Source organism: Nymphaea colorata, chromosome 9, assembly GCF_008831285.2.
Source record: "Nymphaea colorata isolate Beijing-Zhang1983 chromosome 9, ASM883128v2, whole genome shotgun sequence".
NCBI classification, from domain to species: Eukaryota; Viridiplantae; Streptophyta; class Magnoliopsida; order Nymphaeales; family Nymphaeaceae; genus Nymphaea; species Nymphaea colorata.
This window is the reverse complement of record NC_045146.1, coordinates 13602546-13628613: the sequence shown is the minus strand read 5'-3', so window position 1 is coordinate 13628613 and position 26068 is coordinate 13602546. Positions and strand designations below refer to the sequence as shown.

Below are 26068 nucleotides of genomic sequence, written 5' to 3'. Positions count from 1 at the left end.
CAATATATAGTTTTCAAAATCATTACAAGGGCGAAAGTAAATTTTTTATAAAATTTGTATCAGAGAAATTAATTTTTCAAAAACTAGGGGGCTGACCACCTTGGCTCCGCCAATGATCCTTGTGTGAATCTTTATGTTGTTGTTGATTCGCTTTCTTGTTCTAAGGGGCATAGTGTAATTAGCCGGACTAGTGGGCGGGCCACAACAATATTGTTAAATGGGATGAGGCAAAACAAATAATTAAATATGTAAAAACAAGACCGAGCCATTTGAAGCCAAGCAAAGCAAAGCGTAAGAATCAAAAGCAAAGTCATGAAATATGTAGTACCCATAAAAAAAAAAGACTTAAGATTAAAATCAAGTATTAAAATAATAAGTATGTTAGTAATTAAAAACTAATATAACTGATATTCTTAAATCTATCATTCGAGGATTAGGACTCACCATTCCAAGGCTCTTGATTTTATTAAGTCTACCATTTGAATAAGCTGCTTCAAACCTATTTTAACAACTAATTGACTATCATTCGAAGAAAAATCACGACTTCATGGTCAAGCTAAGTATTCAATTGGCATCTAACATGGTTTTGAACTTTTTCGAAAAACTAATTAAAAAACCAGGCTTTTAGATAAATAATTTATTTGAAAACCTCAAAAGGGGTTAACTTATCATAAGTAAATTTCAAGGAAACCAAATTTTAAGGAAACCTGAAGCGCACGCTTGATTGGTAAGTTAGACATTTGATTGGCAAGCATTGTTAATCCATATAATGAGCTTGAAACAATTATTCATTGTTTATGTGTTAATGTATGCATTAACAAGTTTTATAGTGCTTTTAATTTTTAAGAATGCAGTTCTAATTTTTGGTACATCAGGCATTCGATGGATTTGAATCATTCCACGTACACCTACCTCCCCTCTCACATTATTCAAAAATATTGTATCAAACTCTTCTATGAATGCAACAACAACTGCGAGGAGAAATGTGATTAATGAAGAGTAAACAGTGATTATATTACAGACAATAAAATCTAGATGGTAAGGGGAAAGGTAACTAATAGAAGCAACAAAAAGAGTGTGGGAATGAAATATTTGAAAGAAGGGGCGTGGGTTGGTTAGACTTATATGCTGCTGTTGGTCGACTCTCATTCTCTGATGCCGGTGGCGGCACTCGCCTGACGCGCTCCTCCTCTGACCGACTTCTCGAGGTAGCGGGCGACTGGGCTGCTCTGCTGCGCTAACTCGTCATCGTCGTCATCTATGGCGGAGGGTTCTCCGGTGCCGCAGCTCCGCATCCTTCTGAATCAGCCGCCGAAGGAGCGAGCCCCTGTTCTCGTATCGAGCCACGCGGACCGAGACAGGGTCCTGGTGCGTCTCTCTCTCTCTCTCTCTCTTTCTCGTTCCGTTATCACAGCACATCATTGGGTATCCGCTTGCTTCTCCGTGATTGCACTTCACAGGAGCTTGGTCTATTTTGTTGGTGGTGGCTGTTTGGGCTTTCTTGCTACTGCTTTAAGCCCTAGCTGTGGATGGTAGTGGATTTTTGCCTAAGTTCCCGAGGCTCATGCTTCTGCAGTGTATTCATTTTGGTTTTCCTGCTAGAATCATCGTCGAGTTTTTTTACTGCGTGATTTGGATGAAAGTTCTGAACGGCGGAAGAAACTCTCTCTCTCTCTGTGTGTGTGTGTGTCTGTGCAGCTCAAAACGGGCTATCCATTCTGAAGTTTGATTACGGTCTAGAACCCTAAAGATGTGTTAGAAACGCACAAATTCTTTTCATTTTTCTTCTGTTTCTCAAGCTGCTGTCATATACCATCAGAGGAAATGTTATCTCTTTCTTTTCTTGTTCTGATTTGGATTTTGGATTAATCGACATGATCTGTATCTAAATGTCTTACCACATGAACTTGCCGTAGCAATTGCATTTTTCCTAAAGCTTTCATCATTTAGGGCCCGTTTGATGACATGGAAGAATTTGACGTGGTAAAGTTACCATGGTAAATTTTCCTGGAAAAATTTACAGGATGAAATTTCTCTCTTCCAATTTGAGGCCCTGTTTGATGACAGGGTATAATTTAACGTGGCAAAATTAACCCTGCAAAATTAACCCTGTTTGATGCACAAGGTAGTTTTTTGCACATTAACCAAAGTACCAAACCAAACATAATTGCAAAAGTAACAGCTAAATGTGATCCATAAAGCATTTTACCATATGAATATTTGGATTTATCTTGTAAATTCAAGGAGTATGTGCTAATTAACGGGGACTCACCTAGAGAGATGGATATGATTTTGGTGGCTCAACCTACCGGCAACTGCAAATGCAGCTTCTTTCAGCCAACCCTGCAGAGAGAGAGAGAAGAGAAAGGGATTAGGGCACTGTAATAAAGCAGAAACAGAGAGAGAGGGGGGAGAAGGAAGGTCACCTTACGCGGCGCCGAGGAGGAAGAGGAAGATTGAGGGAAAGAAAGGGCTTCGCAGAGATGAAGGGGCTCTCAAAAAGCGAGAAAGAGAGACGAGAGACGAGCAACGAGAGTGGCGAACTTCAGAAGAGAGACGAGAGACGAGCAGCGAGGGTGGCGAGCGACGAGCAGCAAGAGTGGCGATAGAGTCGAGAGACGAGCATGGCAGCGTGAGTGGCGACGAAGAAAGAAGAGAGCCCTAACGGCTCTCAAAAAAATCCGCGTGAAAAAATCCGACCTGCACAGGTCGAACTTTTTTGCGCGTTACACTTCACCCGCTCGTACTGTTTTGTCGCGTTAATTTTTTTGACGTTTGATGCATGTTAGACTCACCGCGTTAAACTTCACCCACCCGTAACGTTTTCACCCGATGCACAGGATTTTTCCTGTGCATCAAACGGGCCCTTAGAATTATTGCTTAGTACGATATCTTTCTAATGCTGGGGTGCTTGTTTTATTATTTGCAGGAAGTATTTAAAAGTGCTATATTGCATGAAGGCTCACCAGAAAGTTTTGCTCTTCAGACGGTACAAGAAGCCATAAAGCCTCAGGTCGTAACTTAGTTCCATATTCTGGTTCCACAGCAGGAGTGCGATTTTGTTTGTTTCATATGTCGATAGCAGGTCTCCTTATCAAAATGGTGTGGTTACCAAAATTGGTGGTGCAAGTTTTTTTTGCTTTGAAATGTTACATTTTTACTAGGATACCTTCATTTTTCTTGCTATTTAGCATGACTGTCCTGCACTATGCATTCTTTTGATTTCTTTTAAAATAAATTGCTTCTAATAGTTAACCATGGCATGCTAATTATAGCTGTTGTCAAACTTGTAGATGTGATTCAAATTTATGTGTGTGCTGCATTTTTCAATACTTGCTTTTACTGTAAAATGTAAATATTTATGCTCATAGACATATTGCTTTGTCAGAGACAAACAATTTTGATCCAAGAAGAAAATCAATTGTTGGAAAATGCTCTGCGAATATTGCTTCAAGACCTCGTTGTAAGTTGCAATCATTTAGTTTCTTAATTATCTAAAACATTTCTGGCATCTCTTTGTTTGCCTTATAACTTTTCATTAAATAATTTCTCTGTGAATGCACATGTAGTTGTCTGCAGTTGAAGCAGGAGAAAGGGTTATGCTTCATGGGCAGTCCATTGATGATGGAGAAAGCATCCCTGGTCTAGTACCAAGACTTCTTGGTTTGTCATCTTTTCTCCATTGTAGCTCACTGCTCTTCACTTAATTCACCAGATATTTGAATACAAAAGAAAGTAGTATACATCTGTCTTCTTGGATTCTGCAGATATTGTGTTACATCTTTGTGAAAAGGGTCATGTAGAGGGTGGTATGATATTCCAGCTTTTGGAGGATCTGACTGAGATGTCTACCATGAGGGATTGCAAGGAAATTTTTGGTTACATTGAAAGAAAGCAAGATGTTCTTGGGAAGGTACCTAAGAGAATATTGTTTGGACTGGATAGGTCACAGCCCTCATTAGACATAATTTTCCAATTACTTGTATGTTTGCTTCAAAACGGTTCTTTTCAACATGCAGCAAGAACTTTTTGGTCGGGGGAAGCTTGTGATGTTGAGGACATGCAATCAACTTCTTCGTCGACTTTCAAAGGTGCGAAATCATCTTTATGTAATTTTCAGGTTATATGTTCAGATTTTGTTTGTTTTAGTGTTTATCAGTAGTGTGTGTGTACTGATCTCATTGGGAACTACTGGTCCATTTTTGAGAATTCGCAAGTTGTTGGAGTCTATTATGTAGAAAATCTTTGGTTTGGAGAAAGATCTCAAGTGTCTTTTAGGCTTATTGTCAACTTTTTGGTGCTATATGAGCTGTTGATTTGTTTGATACTTAAAAACTGTATAGTATATGAAAGCTATCAATTTAAATGTGTTATTATGTTCTAGGATCATATCTATGAGGCTAGATTTAGTAAAGAAGCAGGGAACATCATATAAAAGGTCTCTGGATCTGTCTAGGGCATGCTGGTTTCTTCACATGAAAAGATATATATATGTATGCAATATATTAGTATATGAATGTCTTTATAGTTTATATAACAAGTGTGCTCCGTAAATTTTAATTTCTAACTGATTTGTATACTGGTACAAGCAGACACTACATACGCCTATACATGCACATGTGTATACCCTTTCTCCTTCACCTGTGCCCATGTATTTCAAATTATGGTGTCATACATGGACTTGCATTCACACATGCACCTATTTAGCATGGTGAGTTCCTCCGCAATATGTTGCTGCAGGAAGCATGCTTTGTATAGATCATATAACCAACTCCTTCCTAGCTTAATGAACTTATCTTCTTCTAAAATCAAACTTTGTCTTCATCTTTGATGGGGACCATTTGTGATTTTCTACCCATAATAAAAACTTAACATGTTTTCAATAGTTTTGTGGTCCACCAGTGACTAGTCAAACTTAATGATCTGGAGATGAGCAATGTGGTAGTCTTAGTCTCGTTCATTTAAGAATGTTATGCCTTAATGTCTCTAAGGCAGGCCTGAAATTAAGTCCTTCCAGTCACCTTTTTTACCATATTGATCTGCATACTTACTTCCTGTAGTGCACATTCAGGCAAATGATGTCGTTTTTTGTGGTCGCATCCTCATGTTTCTGGCTCATTTTTTCCCTTTATCAGAGCGCTCAGGTAAATTCTGCATCCAATTTCCCTAATTTCTTGCACTAGTGAAAGATGATTTGCTTGCTTATTTCTTTCTTTGCTTTTTGTACATTCAGCTGTTAACATAAAGGGAGTCTTCAATACGTCAAATGAAACAAAGTATGAAAAAGATCCTCCAGCTGGTATTTGCCATTTCACTATTGCTAATGTTGTGCTGCGTTCAGGTTCTAACTGTTTCAAGGATTTACATCCTTTTCTTTTTTTGTTTCTCAGGTGTACAAGTTGACTTCAACTTTTACAAAACCTTTTGGAGTCTACAGGTTTGGGAGAATATGTTGTTTCTTGTAAAGATTAGATGAAACATTTTAGACCTTCTCTGGCTGCTGATTTCCAGATCATCATTTGCTATTTCACTTAAAAATATGTGTCGATCAGCTGAAGATCTGTATTCTTAATTATCAAATGTTTGGCAGAATGTTTTATCCCTTTAACAATTAGTAAAAATAAAATGTATTAACCAATTACAAGGACATGCCCATCTTTGTTATATGTTAAAATCATGCCTGCCATGTAGCCAATAACTTTAGGAAGTTCACGTCAAAAATGCCTAGTTCACAGGAATTAATGGAAACCATGAGCCATCATGTAAGTTTACATATTTACCCATTCATGCCACTTGCATTGACTAAGCAATGTACAAATGGGTTGCTAATGGATCAAGTTGAGTAGTTAATTTTTCTACTGTTAGATGTAGGTTCTCAACTTCTTGGTACTTCCATGACATTAATATTCATCGTTCCAGTCAATCTCCATATCCTGATAGCTGTTGCTAATTGCTATTAAGGTGGCATCTTTCGAGAATGATATGTTGAATCATTCTTCTCTATTTTGGTGGATTTTCAGGAGCATTTCTATAGCCGTGCTTCCTCCACTCTAGCCCCTTCCAAGTGGCAGAGCTTTGCGTCAAGCTTAGGGGTATATCTCTTACTGTCTGATGTTATGACAAATTTTTGTTGGTTGATGGCCTCATTCCTTTTTATCTGTTCTGCGTTCCTTGTTCTATTTGTGTTTTCTTTATGTCCATGTCGTCTGTCTCATCTTATACAAGCAATGGTTGTTTTTCTTTTCTTTTTTGTATTCACATTTTCTGATGCTTCAGGTAGTCTTGGATACATTTGATGCTCAACCATTAAATGAGGATGAAGGAAATGCAAACAATCTTGATGAAGAAGAGGCAGTATCTTTAAGCATAAAATATCTGACCAGCAGCAAATTAATGGGATTGGAGGTAGCTCACTTATATTTATTGATATGTGCTTTAATGGCAACAAATCTTTTGGATATTGTCTTCACATCATATGTTTTGTTTCTTTCCATTTTTTTTACAGTTGAAAGATCCAAGTTTTCGCCGTCATGTCCTTGTTCAGTGTCTTATTTTGTTTGATTACTTTAAGGTATGGTTGTATTCCAATTAATTAAGGCACCTTTCAGCTATTGTTTACCTTCATACCTGGTGGTGACTGTTGTTTTTCAGAAATTTCATACAGAAAAGAGTAATGTGAAAACTTAAATTTAGGAGGAAAATTATCAATTCTGGACTTAAATTTAAAAAGCAGGTCATTGAATATCTTGCTTAGCCTTTCTGCACTTGGTAGCTGTTTTAAAATTTAAAGGGGTTCCATGTCAAGATAATCTTACTTGGCTTTATTTACCTTTTGTATTCTGTTCCACCTGTTACTTAATTTTATCTTCATAATGCAGCATCATGTAAATCTGTTGTTTTGTGATTTCTAGGCACCTGGGAAAAGTGAGAAAGAAGGGCCATCAGAAAACATGGTTAGTTCATTATTTGAAGTGACAACATATGCGGCTCGTTTTTGCATAGTATTGAAGTTCTTTTCTGATTTTAAGTGCCTTAGACCTTGTGACTTATTTCCTTGAGTTATTGATATGATCATGAAAATGTTTATGCATGTGCTACCTTACGAGTGTCAGATTATGGACAATGTCAACATTCTGCATTCGAGTTTTGATTTATCATCGCCATTTAATTTTACATGCATATATTTTTCAGAAGGAGGAGATCATATCATATGAAGAACGTGTAAAGAAGCTTTTGGAAAAAACCCCACCAAAAGGGAATGAGTTCCTGCATAGCATTGAACATATACTTGAGCGAGAAAAAAACTGGGTTAGTTCTGGTCTTTTTTCAGTTGTTTCCTTCTTGGCTCCGGATTAAAGCACATGTTTGTTTCGTTTGTTATTCTTTGGTTTCTGGATTCATGTGGTCACAAAACTTTTCAAGGTTTGGTGGAAGCGTGATGGGTGCCCACCATATGAGAGGCAAGCTGCAGAGAGAACTACAGGCCATGAGGCAACAAAAAAGCGGTGGGTGCTCTTTTCTTTTGTGCTTAAATGGATGATGCTCTGTCTACCTATCTGCGGATTGAACTCAGACCTTTATGTTGAAGCAAGTTCAGAGTTCCATATCACCCAGGCTGCATCTCTGTTTCCATTGTCTGCTTATTTGCCTAATTCCAAGTTGCATATGTAAGAAACCTAGGACTCGGAGGATGCCTATTCTCATTTTTGGACACACTAAGTTACACTAAGGAAATCAAGGACAGGCAGGAAGGATCTGGTATTCTTTACCTCGCTGCACTTTTCATTGTGATAGTGCTATTGTAAGACAGGAAACGCAACAGGCTTTCCAGTTTCCACACTTCATGCAATTGCAATTGTGCATTTGTTTTGGGTCATCTTCATCAAATCCTGCTATGAGAGGACTTGAAAGCATTCTCACAGTTCTAGGTCACTTTGGAAATATTAGTTCTTGATTGAGCTTTCAGAATGAGAGATGTTGATAGATTCTTAGTGCTACGTATACCTTACTTGTCCTCAGCAACCACTTGATGCATTTTTCACAAGTGCAATGGTGCACAATGAGCTGATCTCTTTCAAAATTTTATTGAAGAAGGTGCCCTTTACAAAAAAGTAAAGGGTCCTACGAACACCTTTTGGTTTTAAAATCTTCAACTCTCTACTCGTCCACATGTGCCTCTAAAGTAGTTAGTACAACTATGTAGCTGAAGTAGGTTCTGTGGGTGGTGCTACAAAATGAAAGAGTGAAAATAATTTGAAGATGACGATTTTACCAAAGTCTCATTACTATAGGTAAATAAACAACTAATCTTGCTTTGTCAGGTCATCTGTTTGACCTAACCATAAGAAAGGAAATGGACCATTGAAACCAAAGTATGACATAATCCGAACTAGATAGAGAAGAGTATACAACATATAAACAAAAGTACCAAACTGTTCTTATTCTTAAGTTTTTATTTTCAATATTTTGATTAACCTGAGCATTTGTTTTTGTGAGTAAAAGTATTTTGGAAAGGGAACCATAGTCTTCATATATTCGTCTGTAATGAAAAGTGATCTTGATTGTAAGGAACTGTATATGCAATTCATGATTGTCCACCTTGTGCGAACTTTGGTAAGTGTATGAATTGATCTTGCAAACATTGCACAAGTTGTGCATTCAGATGTTGCTTCTGATGCACAATGTCAATGTTGTTTTGCAGTAAACCCCGATGGAGACTTGGAAACAAGGAGCTTTCCCAGTTGTGGAAATGGGCAGATCAGAACCCTGTAAATTTCGTCATTATCCAGTTCACATGCTTTTGAGTTTTTGTTTTCTTAAATAAACCATATTATTTATTCACTTAAATTGAACTTTCCAAACCATCCTTGTTAGAGGTGTTAGGACTTGTTAATCTGACCTCATTAACTGTAATATTTTGCTTGAAATCGGGTGTTTGCATGTGTATACCACCACCAACAACCTGGTGTACTGTACATGGTTTATTGTGAAAAGAATTAGTCCATGTCCTCCTAGTCCCACATTTTTCATTAAAATAACAGGCTTCATTTGCTGCAGTTTCTAGAACTGGCTCCCTCGTCATAAGACCACCTGCTTTACCTTTTTGGGGCTGGTGGTCAAGTGCTTGATTGAAGTTCAGAAACCTGGTTCTGCATTTAATATTGCATTTATTATTATTGGGAGTTTTTCTATTTCTTTTCATTCTTCCCAATGAGGTCAACTGTTGTTATGACTTTCTTACAAGATAATGTTATTAGTGCTTACAAAGTCATCTGCTCTAAAATTTAATCTATTTTTAATGTTTAAGTTATAAAATTACCTTAACGTTATTGGGCTTGCTTCTACAAGAATGTACCTTTATCTTTTAAAGGACTTGAGGAATTCGTTTTCAAGGTCGAAAACAGCCTGATAATAACATTATTGGTACAGCCTTTCTGAAAAAAGCTTGCTTTTTTTTTAAAAAAAAAAATCAGGTCATTATAAAGAGGTTTACACTTCAGTGGCGGCTCAAGCCATTACGATTTGCATACTTGGTTTAGGCAGAATCTACCACATTATGGCAGATTGACAATGAGTATTAACTTCTTAACCTTCAACATATACTCTTAATTCTGACCCCCAGGCAGGTGAAAGAACTCTTCATATTGATGCATTATCCTGTCAAAGTGAGAGAATTAAGTATCTTTACTTTCCAATAAGACTAAAGCATCTGTCAAGCAAAGCCATCAGGCATGAACTGCATAAGCTTCTTAACCTTAAAAATAAGCCCATTAAAGAAATTGTCATGAACAAGATAACTTGCTTTCTAACTTTGAATGTTTTATGAATCCACGTGCTAGTTGTCTTTTTCAATGGAAGTTTTTTATATGTTTGATCAGACTAATTTTCTTTTTCAATCATAAAGTTCTGATCCTTCTGATAAAAAAAAAACTAGCAAAATATAATGCAAAAAAAATGCCAAGGATGTTATCATATTGATCTTTACTGAATGTTTTATACTAGTTATTCTTGTTTCTTATATTTACTTTTGCATTTGGTGCTTGCAATAAACATTTTTCCTGGTTGTTTTATGAAACTGCAGAATGTTTTAACTGATGCTCAGCGTGTTCAGATGCCCTCTGTGACAGAGTACTGGAAACCCCTGGCCGAAGATGTAGGGAGATGTTTCAACTCTTTTCACAACTTTGAAATTTATGACCTATCACCACGATACTTTTCAAATTCTCACCTTTTACTGGATCACTTTTTCCTATTTTGTAAAATTAATTGCTTTATTTCATGGATACTCGTGTGTGTTTTTTATTAGATGTGCATGGTAAATTGCAGATGGACGTTTCTGCTGGAATAGAAGCTGAATATCACCATAAGAACAATCGGGTGAGTAAAAGCTGCATTAGCATGCTCATCATAGCAGACTTATTAGTACTTATGGTTGACCTGTCATTTTTTAGTTAAGATTTGCATGTATGCTTATGCTTAAGGTGCACCTTGGGAAGGACTATTCGTGCAAGTTTGCAACCATTTCAACAGCCGCAATCATAAAAAAATAACTTTCACTTATTCTGAAGATTCAAACTTCTGAAAATCACACCTAGTTTGTAAATCTCAGAGTACCAGAATGATACAGAAGTAACAGAACACGGAAAGTCTTGAGTTTGATTTAGTGCAAAAGATGATCCACAAGAAACATTGAGGAAAGTAGAAGGTGGTTTTAACTTGAGATAACATTGGTTTACTATTACTACATCAGAACTTGCATTTACGCATTGACATTTCAACTGATGATTGCTTTATCTTTTACTTGATCTCTATTCCTAAACCTGAGAATATAGAAAGAAGCTGAACTAAATTGTCCCTCCTTGTTCAGCCTCCTAGTCTCATGCTTATAACAATGGTTCTGCACAACATTTGTAGATCCTTTTGGTTAACATCATTTTCAGAATTTCTGCCTTAAAATTTACATTTTATGCTTTTTTCAGGTCTACTGCTGGAAAGGTCTCAGGTTTTCTGCACGTCAAGATCTAGAAGGATTTTCGAGGGTATACTTTCTTCCCGATGGAAGACAAGTGCTATGTGCTATTACTTCCCTTTATGCAGAAAAATAAACTCAGGGCTATTGCAGTTCACAGATCATGGCATCGAGGGTGTAGTTCCACCAGAATTGCTGCCTCCCGAGATGCGTTCCAAATTTCATACCAAGTCTGGTGAGAGGTCTAAACGAGCCAAAAGAGAGGAGGAAGCAAAAGGTACTACGAATCATGCTGAAGACAACCAGGTGAGCCTTTTCCTAACATGATACCATTGGATTTCCAAAATTTTGCTACAAATTTTGAGAACACCTTATTTGTTAATTATATATTGAAGTAATTACAGTCATATGCTTGGACGGTATAATCACCACTCCCAGTAATTTTTTGTGAGAATACTACAAAGACTCTACTTTAAGTATGTAGAATGTATTCTTTTCCTGAAGAGCCAGGATCCTTTCCGACCAGATTTAAAAGGAAAAGAAAACTCATCTTAGTAACACTTTTATGTCTTTTTAGGGTCAGAGATCTGGTTTTATGGCACAACGAATTCAAAAAATGATAATTAGTTGCTGCAAAATTCAGGTATCCAAATATATGTGAATCTTTATAGATAATAGCAATCATGCTAAAATGTGGATGATGAAAAAATTTGAAGGGTTCACCTACTGGGGGCATACCGGGGTAGTTGGATTTTTAATTTGCATTACCATTAAGCGTATTATACGGTGAGGAATTTTTTATGTATAATGCTGCAAAGTTGTATATATTGAGAATATTTTGGGAAAATCTTGATAATTTTTTTAAAAATTTAAAACATTTAATAAATCCAAAAAATTACAAAAAATAAAAATAAATACAAAATACAAAAAATCACGTATAATAAGTTTTTTATTTTCTGGCGTTTTTCTTTTTATGTGACAATGGGCATATACCGGGGTAGTTGGATTTTTTGGAGAAACCCAGGAGCTTGCCGAACAAAAGTGAAGTCCAAAGATTCAGCTGTATAAAAAAGATTGTTGGTACCCCTGATGGGGGAAAGCAAAGAAGGATCCAACTTCTGTACAGGTTTTCTTTAACCCTAAAGGGGAAGAATGGGAAAAGCTTCAGCTGCTGTACAAAGTTTTCTGACCCCTTCACTTTCTAGTCATTCTTTGTGCCTGATAACTAGGTTCTACCTTTTGTCTTTCAATGGTTCGAGAACCAACCTGGCATAGTGAACTGCTGACTAATTACATTTTGACGAAAGCAGAATGCCAACACTACTGCCGAACTTGATGGTGGTGGAAGTGGCGCGGAGCTTGAAGACCCTGCAGCGGCCATGGATGCTGATGCTGCCACTGCCGCAACACCAAGTGGGGCCCCAACACCTGATGACAGTCAGAGGCAAGGCTCTGACTTGGAAGTGGCTCAGGAGGCAGAGGCTGAAGGTGGGGAAGACGCTGAAGTTGAGGCTTCCCCAGAACTCACTAATACTGATGCCCAAGGCGGGTCAGATGAGAGTCCACAGGGCGCCACTACCATCTCTGCCTAGTGTAAAGAAAGCAATGGCGATCCCACAGAAGAACCTTGAAGAAACGTGCATGTATTGATAAATGACCTCTCTGTTCTAGTTAAGGTTTTCCTGTTTCCAAAGCAAAAGTGTTTCCTGGCCAGCAATTTTTTTCAATTAATTTTATCCGGGAGCTAGAAACTAGGTTAAAGCGGTGTCTTTATAGGCATAGATGTCCTGGTCGGCAGTGTAGACAAGCAAGGATGTACATGGCTATGCATGAAAATTGTAGTGCAAGCAAGAGGTGAACTGTCAAACCATTGACATCTGTTTGTGTTTTGTTCTGATAGTTCCTCTGAAGGGGAGCCACGACGGTTTGGAGTTCTGGCGTGCGCTTTCTCTTTGTTTCTACTGCAATTTGCGACCGCGCAGAGTCTCTCCATGTTCCCTCTCTTTCTCCGCTTTTGGCATCAAGTTTCTAAAACCATAGCTAGTGTCGCTGGTCCTTCTTTAAGAGGGGATCTGTGAGGGACTCTCATTCCTCTCTTCAATATTGCAGCTGAAGCCTTTGCCACCTTTTTGAGAACTGCTACACTGTCAGGTTTCCGCCAGGACGTTAGGCTCTCATCCCTCCCCTTCTTCCGCACCATCCATGTTGCCGACTATTTCCTTACCTTCGGCGTTGCTTCCACCCATCAAATATTTAGGATTTTTGTTCCTTCGCGTCTTCGAAGCCTGCATATGACTCCATCGTTGTGCCAGACTCCATCGCCCTTGCTGAGATGCTCTTCTTCTGTCACTTCACCCCCCTTAATGATTTGGGTGCGTCCTCTCTCCTTCAAAACCCACTCCGGCTTTCTGGTCTGCCATCGTCGATCGCCTCATGTCTACAATGCTTTCATGGCACGGTTTTCTCCTAGGCTCGCTGGTCGAATTGTTCACATTTGACGCTGCTGCCCACAAGTCCATCACCACCCACCGCCTCGCCATATTTCTCGTTCCGGAGAAGATGCTATACAAATTGTCATGCTTCGTCAAACCCTTTGGACTGCTGTCAGTCTTCTTGAGCTCTTGCTAGATGGGGCGTTGTTGTGCATTCCAAACCTCTACCGGACTTGTTTGCTGTTCCTCTCCATCTCTATCAGAGCCGCACTTCTCAAATGGTGGCGGAGGCTGCCCAGAATGCTCCCGTTCGTGCACCACAAGTATTGCATTGAGGACCGCGCTTTCATCCCGGTCGCCTGATGCCCCTTGCTCCTCCATGGAGCACACCTGGAAGGGCATTTCAGTTTCCGCGGCCTTCCACCACATCATTATGCTTCTCCTATTAAGGAGTGCAATGCACGCCTTCTTGGGCTTCGACTTTGTGGCTCAGCTTTTCAATGGTTGCTCCTCCATTCCCGCCTTAATGCCATCTTGCAGCTTCAAAGATTAAGAGACCACCTTCCAGTGATTTGCTTACCATTGATCGGGCGTGGACAATACCCACCATCTCTTCCTTCACCTCGACTTCACGTAGCGTCTTCTGGCCCTCGCCTGGCCATCGATCTCTTCCACTGATCATGCCTCCAACACCTTCAAGCATCGCCTCCTCTTCGACCCTCAGTGGTCAGCACCCACTGCGCCTTCCTTTGTTAGGTCATCCCTTTCAGGGTCATAGTAGGGGTCTCTGGGAAGAGGGAAACAGAAACAATAGGCTTCTCCAAACTTTCTTCCACCTTGCTTTCCATCTTAGCCCCATCTAACGCCCTCTGCGGACTTTTACTTGTTTTCTGACTTATTTTAAAACGTAAGATGTTTTTATATATTTTTAATTTTAGGTATAATTAAGGTACATTTTAGGTAAAAATTGAACACGTAGTTGGTAAAAGTGAATGCTTTTTGTTTGGTTTTAGTTAGATATATAAACTGGACTTAATCCCAGATCAAAATTTTATCATGTAAATTGGTTCTTCTTATGAATACAGCCTCTCAAGATGTTCACGTAAGTGAACTCATAATTGATAGTTTGACATGGTCTGACCATTGTTTCTTATATATAGGTAAAATCTTGAACGCGTTTCACAATTTACGTTTTTCGTAAATTTAAGTTGTTTTGGATTTGAATCCGCAATGGCTCCCGCCATGACCGAACTGTTTTGGTGGCTTGTAATCGCGGAGTGTCCGCGCCGTCGATTCGGAGGGACGTCACACTTCTATGCTCCTCAATGCTCTGAACGGAAGACTGAGACTCAAGGCCAGCAAGAAGACGCTCTCCCTCCTTGAAGAATGCCTCCTCTCCATGCGCCATGTGTATCAGATCCATGCCCACATCATTACAAGCGGGCGCTCCTCCGACAAGTTTTCTCTCAGCAAGCTCATTGCCTTCTCTGCCATCTCCCCCAACGGCGACCTCGCCTACGCCCTGTCCCTCTTCCGTCTGATCCATCATCCGAACATCTTCATGTGGAACACCATGATGCGAGGCTGCGTGGAGAAAGATCGACCCGTCTTGGGGCTGTCTCTATACAAGCAGATGGTGGACGGCGGTGATCGCCCCAACAACTACACTTTCTCTTTCCTCCTTAGATCGGTTGGAGGCATTCGCGGTTTGGTTGAAGGGAGGTGCGTCCATGGTCAGATTGTTAAGCTCGGGTGGGCATCTTATGATTTCGTGCGGAACGGCTTGATTCACGCGTACGTGGTTCTTGGACTTGTGGACGATGCGAGGCAAGTGTTTGATGAAAGTCCCGAGAAAGATGTTGTTTCTTGGACTGCTGTTGTTAATGGCTACGCGAAAGCTGGACGAATTGAAACCGCGCGAGTCTTGTTTGATGAAATGCCAGAGAAGAATGCTGTTTCATGGAGCGCCATGATCGCTAGTTATACGCAACTTGGTTTAGCAAACGAAGCACTAGAGATGTTCCGCGAGATGCAGCTCGCTGGGCTGAGGCCGAACTATGCGGCAATTCTGAGTGTATTGTGTGCTTGCGCACAAGTGGGGGCGCTGGAACAAGGGAAATGGATCCATTGTTACGTGGGTAGGCAGGGAATGGAGTTAGATTGCGCAGTTGGTACGGCCTTGATTGACGTTTATGCCAAATGTGGATATATAGACATCGCCCATCAAGTCTTTGTTCAGATGCCTGAGAAAGATGTGTGTGCATGGACGTCGATGATTTCTGGTTGTGCAATGCATGGGCATGGCGAGCGTGCAATTCAACTGTTTTTTGAGATGCAGAGAAATGGAGTGAGACCAAACGAGGTGAGCTTTATAGGTGTCTTAAGTGCATGTGGGCAGGTTGGTTTGGTGGAATATGGTAGACGATGCTTTGAGAACATGACTCGTGTTTTCAACATTACTCCTGGAATTGAGCATTATGGATGTATGGTCAATCTCTACGGCCGGGCAGGGATGCTAGAAGATGCAAGGGCGCTCGTCCAGACCATGCCAGTAAAGCCCGACGCTTATGTGCTGGGAGCACTGCTTGGTGCTGCTAAGATGCATGGTGATGTTGAGCTAGCAGAACAGATGGCCAGGAAGCTCGGCGAGTTGGGGATCGATCATGGTGGTGTTCACGTCCTTCTTTCTAACATGTATGCTGCTGCCCAAAGATGGGAGGATGTGGCTAGAGTAAGGAAGGGAATGGAACAAAAGAAGGTAAAAAAGACTCCAGGATGTAGTTTAATTGAAGTGGATGGTGAAGTTATTGAGTTTGTCGCAGGAGACAAGTCCCACGCGTTCATGAAGGAGGTAGAATTGCTGTTGTATGGAATGGACAAGCAGTTGAAGTCCCTAGGATATGTTGTCGACAAGAGCCAGTTTATTCTTGATGTGGATTTCACATACTAAACGTGGACATAAAGATGAGAAAATTTTGTAATAGTTAATTTAAAATGTGTACATTGTGCTCATTAGTAATTTGTGATTTCACAACTCACAAGTTTCATTTGTACCGGTTGCCTTTTTCACCTCCTTTAATCTTTTTACAGAAAATTGAATCTGTACCGATGTACAACGTACCTGCTGTGGTTTCGCAGGAGGTGAAGTCTACGTCCACAGCTCTCAATGTAATTCTTTTTACTCCCTTATGCTATTAAGCACTTCAAAGGTGTCCCATTAATGATTCAGATACACAGCTGCTGTTCTCTTTCCTTATGACTAGGAGATAATTCTTCATTAGAGTGATGACGATCCTGGTAGATCCGACCTTGGAGTAATCTTCAGTTATATCCTTATATATTGTATACCAACTTACATTTGGTTTTATTCTTACTTGGATGCACATGGACTATCATCGTCATCTCCTTTTGAACTTGGGTATGATGACTTTTTTCATATCCCTTGATTGTACATCCCAAGCTCAATGGCCTGAGTAGCGGGTAAATGGGCTTGTCTCTTAGTCCCTCAAATCTAACAGACGACGAAGACTTATAAGGTCTTCAATCTGATATCCGTCGAAAGGAAAAGGGTCTTCAATCTGATCATCAGGAAAAGTATAGAACTTGGAAGAATCTTTCCGGCACATCATGAACAATGATTTTCTGCCACATTATCTTGGACAAAATAAAAATCAAGACCCCAACTCTTGAACATGACTGTAGTGTTCTGCTTTTGCTTCACTCCATTCAACAAGTGCTTTCGTACTACATACTTGCGCATGTCCCTCACGGACTTCCAGTCAGAGAGGACCTTACAGATCCTTTCCAAAGGTTTTATATTACTAACCCTTTCACTTGAATTCACAAAAATGTAACACATACAACGGATTTGGCTCCACACTCCAATAGTATTCTCACCGCTACGCGCTTTCAGATTTCCTCACCTTAACATGCACTCAGATTTCCTGAAAAAATTGCAAAGTTCCACCTCATCACATCAAAGCAAGCTTCATCCTTATGGTGCTGGCCCTCAGCAAAGCATATTTCTCTTCCTCAACAGAAGTAACTTGGCTGCTGCACACGCACTACTCTCAACGATGACACTAACAGGTAAAACTTCTCCACAAAGTCGCTGCAGAAAATGTCATTTTTCAGCGTCTGTTTAATGGCAGAGCCAGAAAGTTTGAGGTGAGGAGAACTGACCCCTGTGTCTGGGCTTAGTGGGTTGGGTGCCTGCAGGACACTGACCCAGGTATAGTGTGGGCACCGCATGTGGCTGGACCAGGTTCAGCTTTGTCACACTAAAAGTTCACGGGATGGTGTGGTCAGTGGGCCAGTGGCCCAGACCAGCCTACACATATCTCAGCTACTGCATCTGCTAAATTAAAGAGCATAGACTGGGGCCAGAGTGCATCAGATGGACAATTAATTGATTGTCCTCTCCATGAACTGCAATAGTTTTCCCTTCTCCCCACGTTCATCTCCCTCTCTTGCTCGGCTGTAATATGAGATTCATGGAGATTGTCATCCTCTGTTATTTTGGGAGGCTATGCGTGTTCTTTGTATGGTGTTTAACTCAAGTCTACAACCTTCAGCATCAGATAAGAGTACTTTTTGGATCCGAGCTTGTCAATTTACGATGACAAAGTTACCAGAGCTTTCATTCCTTGCTGTCATTTCAGAATTGCAAACCACTTTTTAAAGGTGCACAAGGAAATCCGTTGAAGGGTAGTCTCGTATGTTCAACCATAACAGGGAACACAAACCAATTTCTGTCAAAGATCCATATTAATCCTTCGGTTAAGAAATAGAAGTAATATCCCGCCACCTTATATTACAACTCAGTTGAGTAGCCAAAGGAAACAGGGCTAAGCAGAGTTAGAAACTGCTTCCTGAACCGGCGTTATTTTTTGACAGGACCAAGCAGAGGACGACACGACTTTATACAAATAGGCCTGTATTAGCCACCCTCAGTGGCGGAACCAGACATATTTGGCTGGGGGCCATTTACCATATATTTGATGAGCATTTTATGTATAAATAGGCAAACTAATATGTAGCTTAACAATGGATGTTTTATTGGACTGTGTGGGCAATAGGCCAGACCTGAACTCCATAACTGCATCTTCAGTAAAACAATGAAATGGCGCTTTTCCTGTGCAACAGTGCAGTTGGCCTTCTCAATGTAGACCAAGTTACTTGACTTCACTTGGTGGCAGTCAGCCAACCATGGTCCAAACTGAAACTTGAATCTCCTGGATAACCTAGCCCATGGAAGCTCCAAGCCAAGAGTGTCTAGCAACATGCATACTGATGTTTACCAGCTTATTTCTTTACAAAGGCCGTGAAGAAATACAAAAGTATTGGATCAGTGAGAAAAGGAAGAAAGAGTGACGGGAATTCAAAAACTTCCAAGTCACAATACTGCTGCATCAAGACCAACAGCTGTGGGAGCAAAAAGGGTCCAATCAGAAAGGCCAGACCAGACCCGAAACACAAAAAGGACCGTGCAACAGGCAGAGGACATCTCCCCAGTAAGAAACACTGAGCCTCCTCAACCAGTAGAAACAAAAGCAGAAAAGCAACAGCATATCTTTAGGGGGAGGTCGTTTTCCATCAAAAGCATGTAAGGGCAGCCAACGTCGGGAACGCAGAGAATGCATCGACCAAGATGAGAAAAAGATAAAAAAGAAGAAGACGAGAAAAAGAATACTCCAAAATGTGTGCATGTGAGTGAGAGAGAAGGAGGGGGTCATGAAGGCTACAAGAAAGAAAAAAAAGGAAGAAAAAGCAAAAGAATAAAATCTTCTTCTAATCAAAGCCACGAGAGAGGTAGATTCGAATTTCGCACTTTCTGTACACAATCAAATATGAAAAATCTCTCACGGGCCTTCCGTATGACGCTCAGATGAAAAGCCACAAGCCATTAGAGAACAAGGAAGAGCGACACACAAAGAAAGGGGAGAAGAGAGAGAGAAGAAACAATTAATTTCTTCACCTCTTCTCCACCGCTCTCCCTCTGGCTCTGGACCAACCAACAACCCTACACACAACCACGATAGTGCCCAAAAATGTCCTCTCCCTCTGCTGTTACTGTTCGGGATAAATGCAAAAAAGAGGGGGAAAAAAGGAAAGAAGACAGCTTCTCTGCAGGATCCCTTGGACCCAACAATCGATACAAGGAAAAGAAATGAAAAAAATAAACAAAAATAAAGATAAAAAAAGATGACGCCCCAAAACCCCTCAAAAAATTCCAAGAACAAGTACGAGGATTTCCCAGCTCTCCTCTTCCCTACCTAATTTCCTCTCAAATCTCCTCCCCAGATGTGTTTACCACCACCATCATATTCTTTTCAGTCTGATCTATGCAGCTGTCATCATTTACCATCACAGGCTCCAGCAGAAGCCGACGATGGCTGTTGTATCCGGTCGAAGATCCTCTGGCCAGGGGCCAGCATGTGCAGGGGATCGAAGCGGGCCTTCATTGCCGCGAACCTCTGCCACCGTCCCTCCCCGAAATGGTTCCTCCACTGCCGATCGCTGGAGAAGGAAGGCAGGTACTGCTTGGCTGAGAGTTCTGCCGTGGCGGCCTCCACCACCCTCTGGTTCTGCTGCACTATCCCGCCCAGGCACGGCGTTCCTGTGACACAATCTGCCGCCGCAGAGCGCAGGACCCCCACGATGTACACCAAGTTGTCACTCCTGTCCGTTTCTGGAACAACAACCGACATGTTTCCATTCCACCTGCAGTGTCCCTCCTTCTCAGCAAATGCATTTCACTTTTATGCTAGTCCTTAATTGTTTTTCCTTTCTACCAAAAGTGAAAACACACACATACACAAACGAAAAAAAAAAGATTGGATGACAATTTTCTAGCGATTTTGTTGCGTGCCCCTATGACAGTACAGGGTACAGCTCCGACACTTTACAGTAGATTTTCCAAAATCTTTCCTCTTCACGAAAACAATGATGGAAGTTCAAAGATTTCATGACAGCTTTGCAATGGTACCATTGCTTTGAAACGTTAGCTACAGACATCCATTTAGGGAATGGCGAAAATCTCAGATCTTTCAAAGGCGCCTGCACCTTTTGCAGGTGGAAAAAATAATACAGATCTTCATAAAGAGGTTGAAGATACTAAGAAGACCAGAGGTTAAGAGCCTGTAACTCTCTGCTTGGGAAATGGCATCGCTTCCAGCATCAACACCAAAAGGTTAAAAAGTGGTTGTTTTCTTTTTCTTTTTCCTGCCATTTTTTACTGAGGTAATTGGTTTTTGTACAGAAGCAGATTTGTGCCTCCGGCAGGGTTGTTTTCTTTTATCCTAACAAAAAATGGCGATGCAACATTTTGGGTTTCATATGGGTACGTGAGATATATTAGTAGCAATTAATTCAGCCCCTTTTTCTTTTAAAAATCCACTTCAAATGCTAACCTACGGTCCAACCGCATCTTTTTCTTTTTTCTTCTGAAATTCTGGTCGATCATAAAAGAGAGAGAGAGAGAGAAACAGAGTGTGGTCCAAATAGTTGCTGCGTATTCTGAAAAGGACCGAACAGTGGACCACGGTACCACGAGGGGCCTGATGTTCAACAAAGATTGTGTCACTATTCGGATCAGTTGGAGGCATGCCACCCACCAAAACTTCTGGCATTCCCTCACTAAAGAAAAGAAATCTATTTGCAGTTTCACCGACTAGGAGCAAAAAAAGTTGGACAAAGTAAAAACAATTGAAATTTCAAAACGAAAGGGAAAGAAAAATGGGCAACGTAATACCCACTTCGCTGAAGCAGAAAACTTTCATACCTAGCCTCTTTTTTCTGTCACCTTTTGTGATCGCATTACAAGAAAAAGGGAAATATATACTCAAAGCCCGAGGTTAAAATTTGAAACGTACTTTTACTACTGCTCATAAAACTTTAGTTAGAACAAATGTCAAGTTGAACGGAAGAAGAATAATGTTTTTTTTTCTTTTAAGTAGAAACAAAAAATAACTTTCAACTAAAAAAAGATGTTGAAAGCCATGAACTTTTACCTGCTCAAACGTGACATGATTTCATTTTGGGACAAAGATTTAGCAGTTGTCAGTAAATCTAAGGCTCACGTCAAAAACTCAGAGATTTGGAGCATTTCTCTGGATATGGCTAAAGTACGGTGAGTGCCAAACAAAAATTCCCCTCAAACGAAGCCAAAAAATTTCTCCGTTACAAAGGAACCAAGTACTATAAGCAGAAGCGGATAAGAATACCCGAGTAAGAAGGGGAGAATCTGTTCTTACTTGTCAATCCTGAGTGGGTAGATGAGCACAGGACCTTCAAACGACTCGGGAGAAATGCTCTGCAGCAGAAGGTCCTTGAAGCGGGTGATCGAGGAAGGGGGCACAAACATATTGAGCCATGGGTGTGGGACGTCCCACAGCCCTCTGCCCCTCAGATTCTCCTCCTCCATCCTCACACGGTTCAAGAAATCGAAATAGGAGACCACCACACTGTATACAAGCGACGGGATGTGGCTCAAGCGCCTTAGTATTTCTTCTACTTCTATTGCCTGCAGAAGCCGCACAGAGATAGCTAAGAATAAAGAAAGAAAGATTGGCCGGGAGGAGAAGAACATGAAAGTGGTGTTTTGGTTCTTTATTATTGTCCACTTTTCGAGGTTGTTCATTACTTCAGATCTCCTCTCTTACGAATAAAACCAACGAGAATAAAACTAAAAACAGATATTAGCTACCAAAGAAAACCAACAAGGCGTCCTCTTTGAGATTCTCCATTTAGTGACAGATGCTCGAGTGAGTAGTACCGAATTATCAGGAGCGTTAGCAAAGCAATTGACCATGTTTGTAAGCTAATTCCCAATTGGCAATAAAGGATGAAAATGAAAGAGAGCTCCCCAGGATACATGGGCAGGAAGGGAAAAGGCCCACAGGCCGTCTGTTCAACTTTGTCTTTAATGTCAGAAAGTGTCTGAAGGTTGTCGTCTTTCCCTCAACCCGGCAGCCATTTCTCTTTCCCGGCGAAAGGCAACTTCATGCTGAGGAAAACCACCATCTTTCAATTTCACTTGGGTGACCATTATGGTATCGATTTTATGCATATGAACGGATGGCAGTTGTTCATTGGCCTCTCGGGGAAGCAATCAGCCATAGCTTTCTGCAGTGTTTCTGTTTCCTTATTTTGCATCTCAATAATATAAAAATCCAATCTTGCCAAAAAAAAAAACTGTTTGGAGAGAGAGAGAGAGAGAGAGAGAGCACCAAAGGGTCTTCGGTATTTGTGCTAATGAAAGTGGTGAAAAAAACAGTGATCATCTTAAATTATTATCTTTCATTAATTTCTCTTCCACGTTGTGGTTGGGGAAGGGATTTCATAAGCAGAGGACCCACAGAGCCTTTCTACATGGTCTCACGAAATGACACAACGAACCCCATAGAAGAACTTCTCAAAGGGATGTAAAAGGAGGTTGTTGACAGCAAAGTTCGTCCTGCAAAATACAATGGTTTCTGTCTCCCTTCGCTTTTATCATTGACATTTTTATACAACCTTGAAATGAATGATGGACGTACCTTCTCAGCATTGGATGCCGTCGTCTGGTGGCAATAAACAGCAAACTCAATGCAGTAATGGATATCCGAGCTGCCCTCGTGGAAGTGTGGAAGCAAATCCAAATTGGATGGGAAAGAAACGAAGGAGCTCAACAGAGAGTGATCATTCAACACAATGAAGCCTTCTACGTAATCCACCATAGCTTCCATTGAAGTCACCAACAGCTCCTGATCTCTAGTAAACTTCTCAAAATCATCATAAAATACCCTCACCCATTTCACCTAAAACACCAAAAAAATTCCATTGCCGACGCCATTCTAAACAGAAGAAAGCATCCATGAGAGAGAGAGAGAGAGAGAGAGAGCATCTTACCTTATGAGGAGCCTCTTCCAGCATTATTCTAGCTCTTGTGATGATACCAAACTGGCCCAGACCACCCAAAACAGAAAAGAAGAGATCTGAGTTTTGGCTGGTAGAGCAGGTTAAGAGTTCTCCTTTGCCTGTTCAAAGAAAAAGGAACTATATATAAACTTCCGTCCATTTTGTAAAAGGAAGACATAGTTTTTCTGTTTCTTTTCCTTTGGCTTCTAATCAATGGTTTACCTGTGACCACATCCAACTCAAGAACATTCATGACTTGAGGCCCATTTTTGAAGGTCTGGCCACTAATGCCACCATTTGACAAGGTACCACCAATGGTGAGGTAGAGATAATCAGTCCAGGATTTTGGCGCCAGATCCACCTTGAGGCACTCCTTCAAGAGATCAATCCATAAGGTGCCCCCACTAACATCTGCATAGGAGATTCCGTCGTCTCCATTGCTTCTGCGTATCTCAATGGAGCTGGGCAGAGAGTCCATCTCAATCACAATGCCGTTGAGGGCTTGAGCCTGACCATGAATGGAGTGGCCTGCCCCTCTAGCAGCCACAGCCACGTCGTTGAAGGAGGATCCATACAAGAACTTCAATAGCGTGGAGATCGCTTCGGGTGATTTTGGTCGCAGGACTGCAGCAGGGGAGTTGAAGTAGATCCTTCCATAATCAAGAGAGGAAGTTGGGGTGGCCTGCTGCAAACTTGAGGAGCCAAAATCCATGGGCCCCTGAATGAACTTACATGGAGCACAGAGTACAGCAAGGAGCAGCAGAAAATTTATATGGTTAAAAAGGAAAGCGAGCTCCATGGCTACCCACTAAAAGAGCTCGAATTGCAGAGGCTAATGCGACCTTTTTCTTCTTATGAAAAAGAAACCTCAGGAACAAAGAGGCCCATACGAGCAGCAGTGAGTTTCAACAAGAAGAAATGGTCGAAACAGGAACAAGGAAAACAACCAATTTTCCAATGAGTTATACAAGGTACCAAATATTTTCCTTAGATGGAGGCTTCAGATTGCAGAACCAAGCTCGTGTTTCAGAAAATATAGGAGAAGAAAGGTTTCACAGCAAAAAAACTACAATAACACAAAGGAGATCGAGTCTACTTTCTCAGAAAGAGTACAAAATAACAAAGTAGTAATTATAACAGTGAAACCGCTAAAGGAAACGCCACCAGACAGACCGCTCTCCGTATATACTAATGGGAAAAAGAGCGTTTCAGTAGATCACCAAAAGAAATATAGACTCTAAATAAACTTCCATTTCTTTCTTTTCAAATTTTTGGTTAAGAAATACAAAAAGGAATAAAACACAACACACGATCCTTTGCTCCTCCAATCTCTCTTCAGTCTACGCTAATTGTTCTCTTGACATCGTTCAGGCTCACAGAAGAAGCAAATAAGAGAACCCGATTGCTTGGAGAGAGCAAGGGAGAGAAGACATAAAGGGGAGGGGCCACAATAAGAAGAGGAGAGGCAGGGTAAAGCGAAGGTGGAAGGCCGAGAAAGAGAGATCTCAAGATGGGAGAAATTGAAAGAGAGAGAGAGAGAGAGGAGGAGACGGAATTTGTACAGAGACAAGGAAAAGCCGATGGGAAGTCCAACTGGGTCTTATTTATAGAGGACAGGACTGATGTTATCAAAAAACACAGTGGTGGGTTCGCCTAACAGCAAACATACCGACAAGAAGATCATGCATGGATTTTTTTACAGTTTTGACCACTTGCCCTTTCCTCACCAGGTTTTCACCCGGTACGGCCCACTGCACGGTAAGGGCATTCATGGTAAACAATTATAACTTCTTCTTTGTGAAAAAAAATCATTTCCTGCAACATATGAGGCCATTCTTGCTAACTTGGTATTTGAATCGAGGACCTGTCTGCATTTTCTTCATGACCTTCTTCTGTGCTGTAATGATCTTTAGTGGTCACAGAGAGCATCTGTTTTCGAGCACAAGATTGTGTTGAGATTTGAGAATCAGTGCTGCTAGAATCGGTTTCTGATCACAATTCGTTGGATTCAGAAATGGGGATTGAACAAAGTCGATCGATGGTGGCTGGGAATCCATTAAGAAATGAACTTTTCGAAACTTGAAAAGTAATTGGCGTGAAGATGGACTGAAGAAAAGGTTAAGAGGGTGGTGCTTTGATAATCTCTGTTCTTCCACGGGACCATGTCTCCTTGAGAGTTCCGTCCATGCGGATTGTTTCGATCTTTGTCTGTGGCGCCTTTGGCTATTCTCTTTTTGTATGGTACGATTTCTGTGAATAAATTCTTTGGGCGCAATCATCCCAAGCAGGTTGGCGTTCGAAAAATGAGAAAAAAAATCAACTTTGGTCGGCCAAAACTACTGAAAACCAACCAATTTTAAACCCTCACAAATCTGAGCACGAATGAATTCGGTTTTCATTGATAGTTTTGGATTTTAGATATGAGTCTGCATAAAACGGTATATTTGGGAGATCCTCAGTTTATAAAGTAGCATAGATTTTGGGAGATCCTCAGTTTAAATGCAATGCAGCATGGTTTTTTTTTTAATCCATGCTAGATGTGAAAAATCATAGATTTAAGGTCGGATGAGGGAGAGGTCTGACCTTAGTCTATGAACCTAAGAGCATGAGATCTCAATCACTACAGATCTAGATCTGCAGTGAAACAAACACAACCTTAATTTTGGGTTGACTGGAATTGATTCTGACAACATTAACTAGTGATTTGCATTCAAGAAAGATGGGTAATTAATTAGCAAAAACTTGTCTTATTAAAAAAAATATTTCC

General features: G+C 40.7%; 3 protein-coding genes across 3 annotated transcripts; 2 read left to right on the top strand and 1 right to left on the bottom strand.

Moving 5' to 3' along the window:
• Positions 1 to 1105: 1105 nt before the first annotated feature.
• LOC116260918 (THO complex subunit 1) lies at positions 1106 to 12863 on the top strand. Its single transcript, XM_031639454.2, has 21 exons — positions 1106 to 1368; positions 2930 to 3013; positions 3389 to 3463; positions 3570 to 3663; positions 3768 to 3913; positions 4020 to 4091; positions 5072 to 5144; positions 5234 to 5299; positions 5391 to 5437; positions 6021 to 6092; positions 6277 to 6405; positions 6506 to 6571; positions 6912 to 6953; positions 7192 to 7308; positions 7423 to 7505; positions 8702 to 8768; positions 10082 to 10153; positions 10327 to 10377; positions 10980 to 11039; positions 11123 to 11275; positions 12280 to 12863. The coding sequence occupies exons 1-21, from the start codon at positions 1261 to 1263 to the stop codon at positions 12559 to 12561; spliced, it is 1959 nt and encodes a 652-aa protein (XP_031495314.1). The 5' UTR covers positions 1106 to 1260; the 3' UTR covers positions 12562 to 12863.
• Positions 12864 to 13102: 239 nt separating this feature from the next.
• LOC116260108 (pentatricopeptide repeat-containing protein At5g66520-like) lies at positions 13103 to 16454 on the top strand. The gene has a single exon (XM_031638200.2). It carries the CDS (start codon positions 14717 to 14719, stop codon positions 16349 to 16351), a length of 1635 nt encoding a protein of 544 aa, XP_031494060.1. The 5' UTR covers positions 13103 to 14716; the 3' UTR covers positions 16352 to 16454.
• Positions 16455 to 19500: 3046 nt separating this feature from the next.
• Positions 19501 to 24871, bottom strand: LOC116261522 (cytokinin dehydrogenase 3-like). The gene is made up of 5 exons (XM_031640318.2): positions 23524 to 24871; positions 23293 to 23420; positions 22941 to 23201; positions 21657 to 21925; positions 19501 to 20124 (listed from the first exon to the last, which is right to left on the bottom strand). Exons 1-5 carry the CDS (start codon positions 24098 to 24100, stop codon positions 19758 to 19760), a joined length of 1602 nt encoding a protein of 533 aa, XP_031496178.1. The 5' UTR covers positions 24101 to 24871; the 3' UTR covers positions 19501 to 19757.
• Positions 24872 to 26068: the final 1197 nt, after the last annotated feature.

Coding starts and splice junctions, on each gene's coding strand:
- LOC116260918 (XM_031639454.2), top strand. CDS start 1,261: ATGGCGGAGGGTTCTCCGGTGCCGCAGCTCCGCATCCTTCTGAATCAG. Junction 5,438..6,020: donor AAACCTTTTGGAGTCTACAG/GTTTGGGAGAAT, acceptor GTGGATTTTCAG/GAGCATTTCTATAGCCGTGC. Junction 7,309..7,422: donor TTGAGCGAGAAAAAAACTGG/GTTAGTTCTGGT, acceptor AAACTTTTCAAG/GTTTGGTGGAAGCGTGATGG.
- LOC116260108 (XM_031638200.2), top strand. CDS start 14,717: ATGCTCCTCAATGCTCTGAACGGAAGACTGAGACTCAAGGCCAGCAAG.
- LOC116261522 (XM_031640318.2), bottom strand. CDS start 24,100: ATGGAGCTCGCTTTCCTTTTTAACCATATAAATTTTCTGCTGCTCCTT. Junction 23,421..23,523: donor TGAGTTGGATGTGGTCACAG/GTAAACCATTGA, acceptor TTCTTTGAACAG/GCAAAGGAGAACTCTTAACC. Junction 21,926..22,940: donor CGGCATCCAATGCTGAGAAG/GTACGTCCATCA, acceptor CGGCTTCTGCAG/GCAATAGAAGTAGAAGAAAT.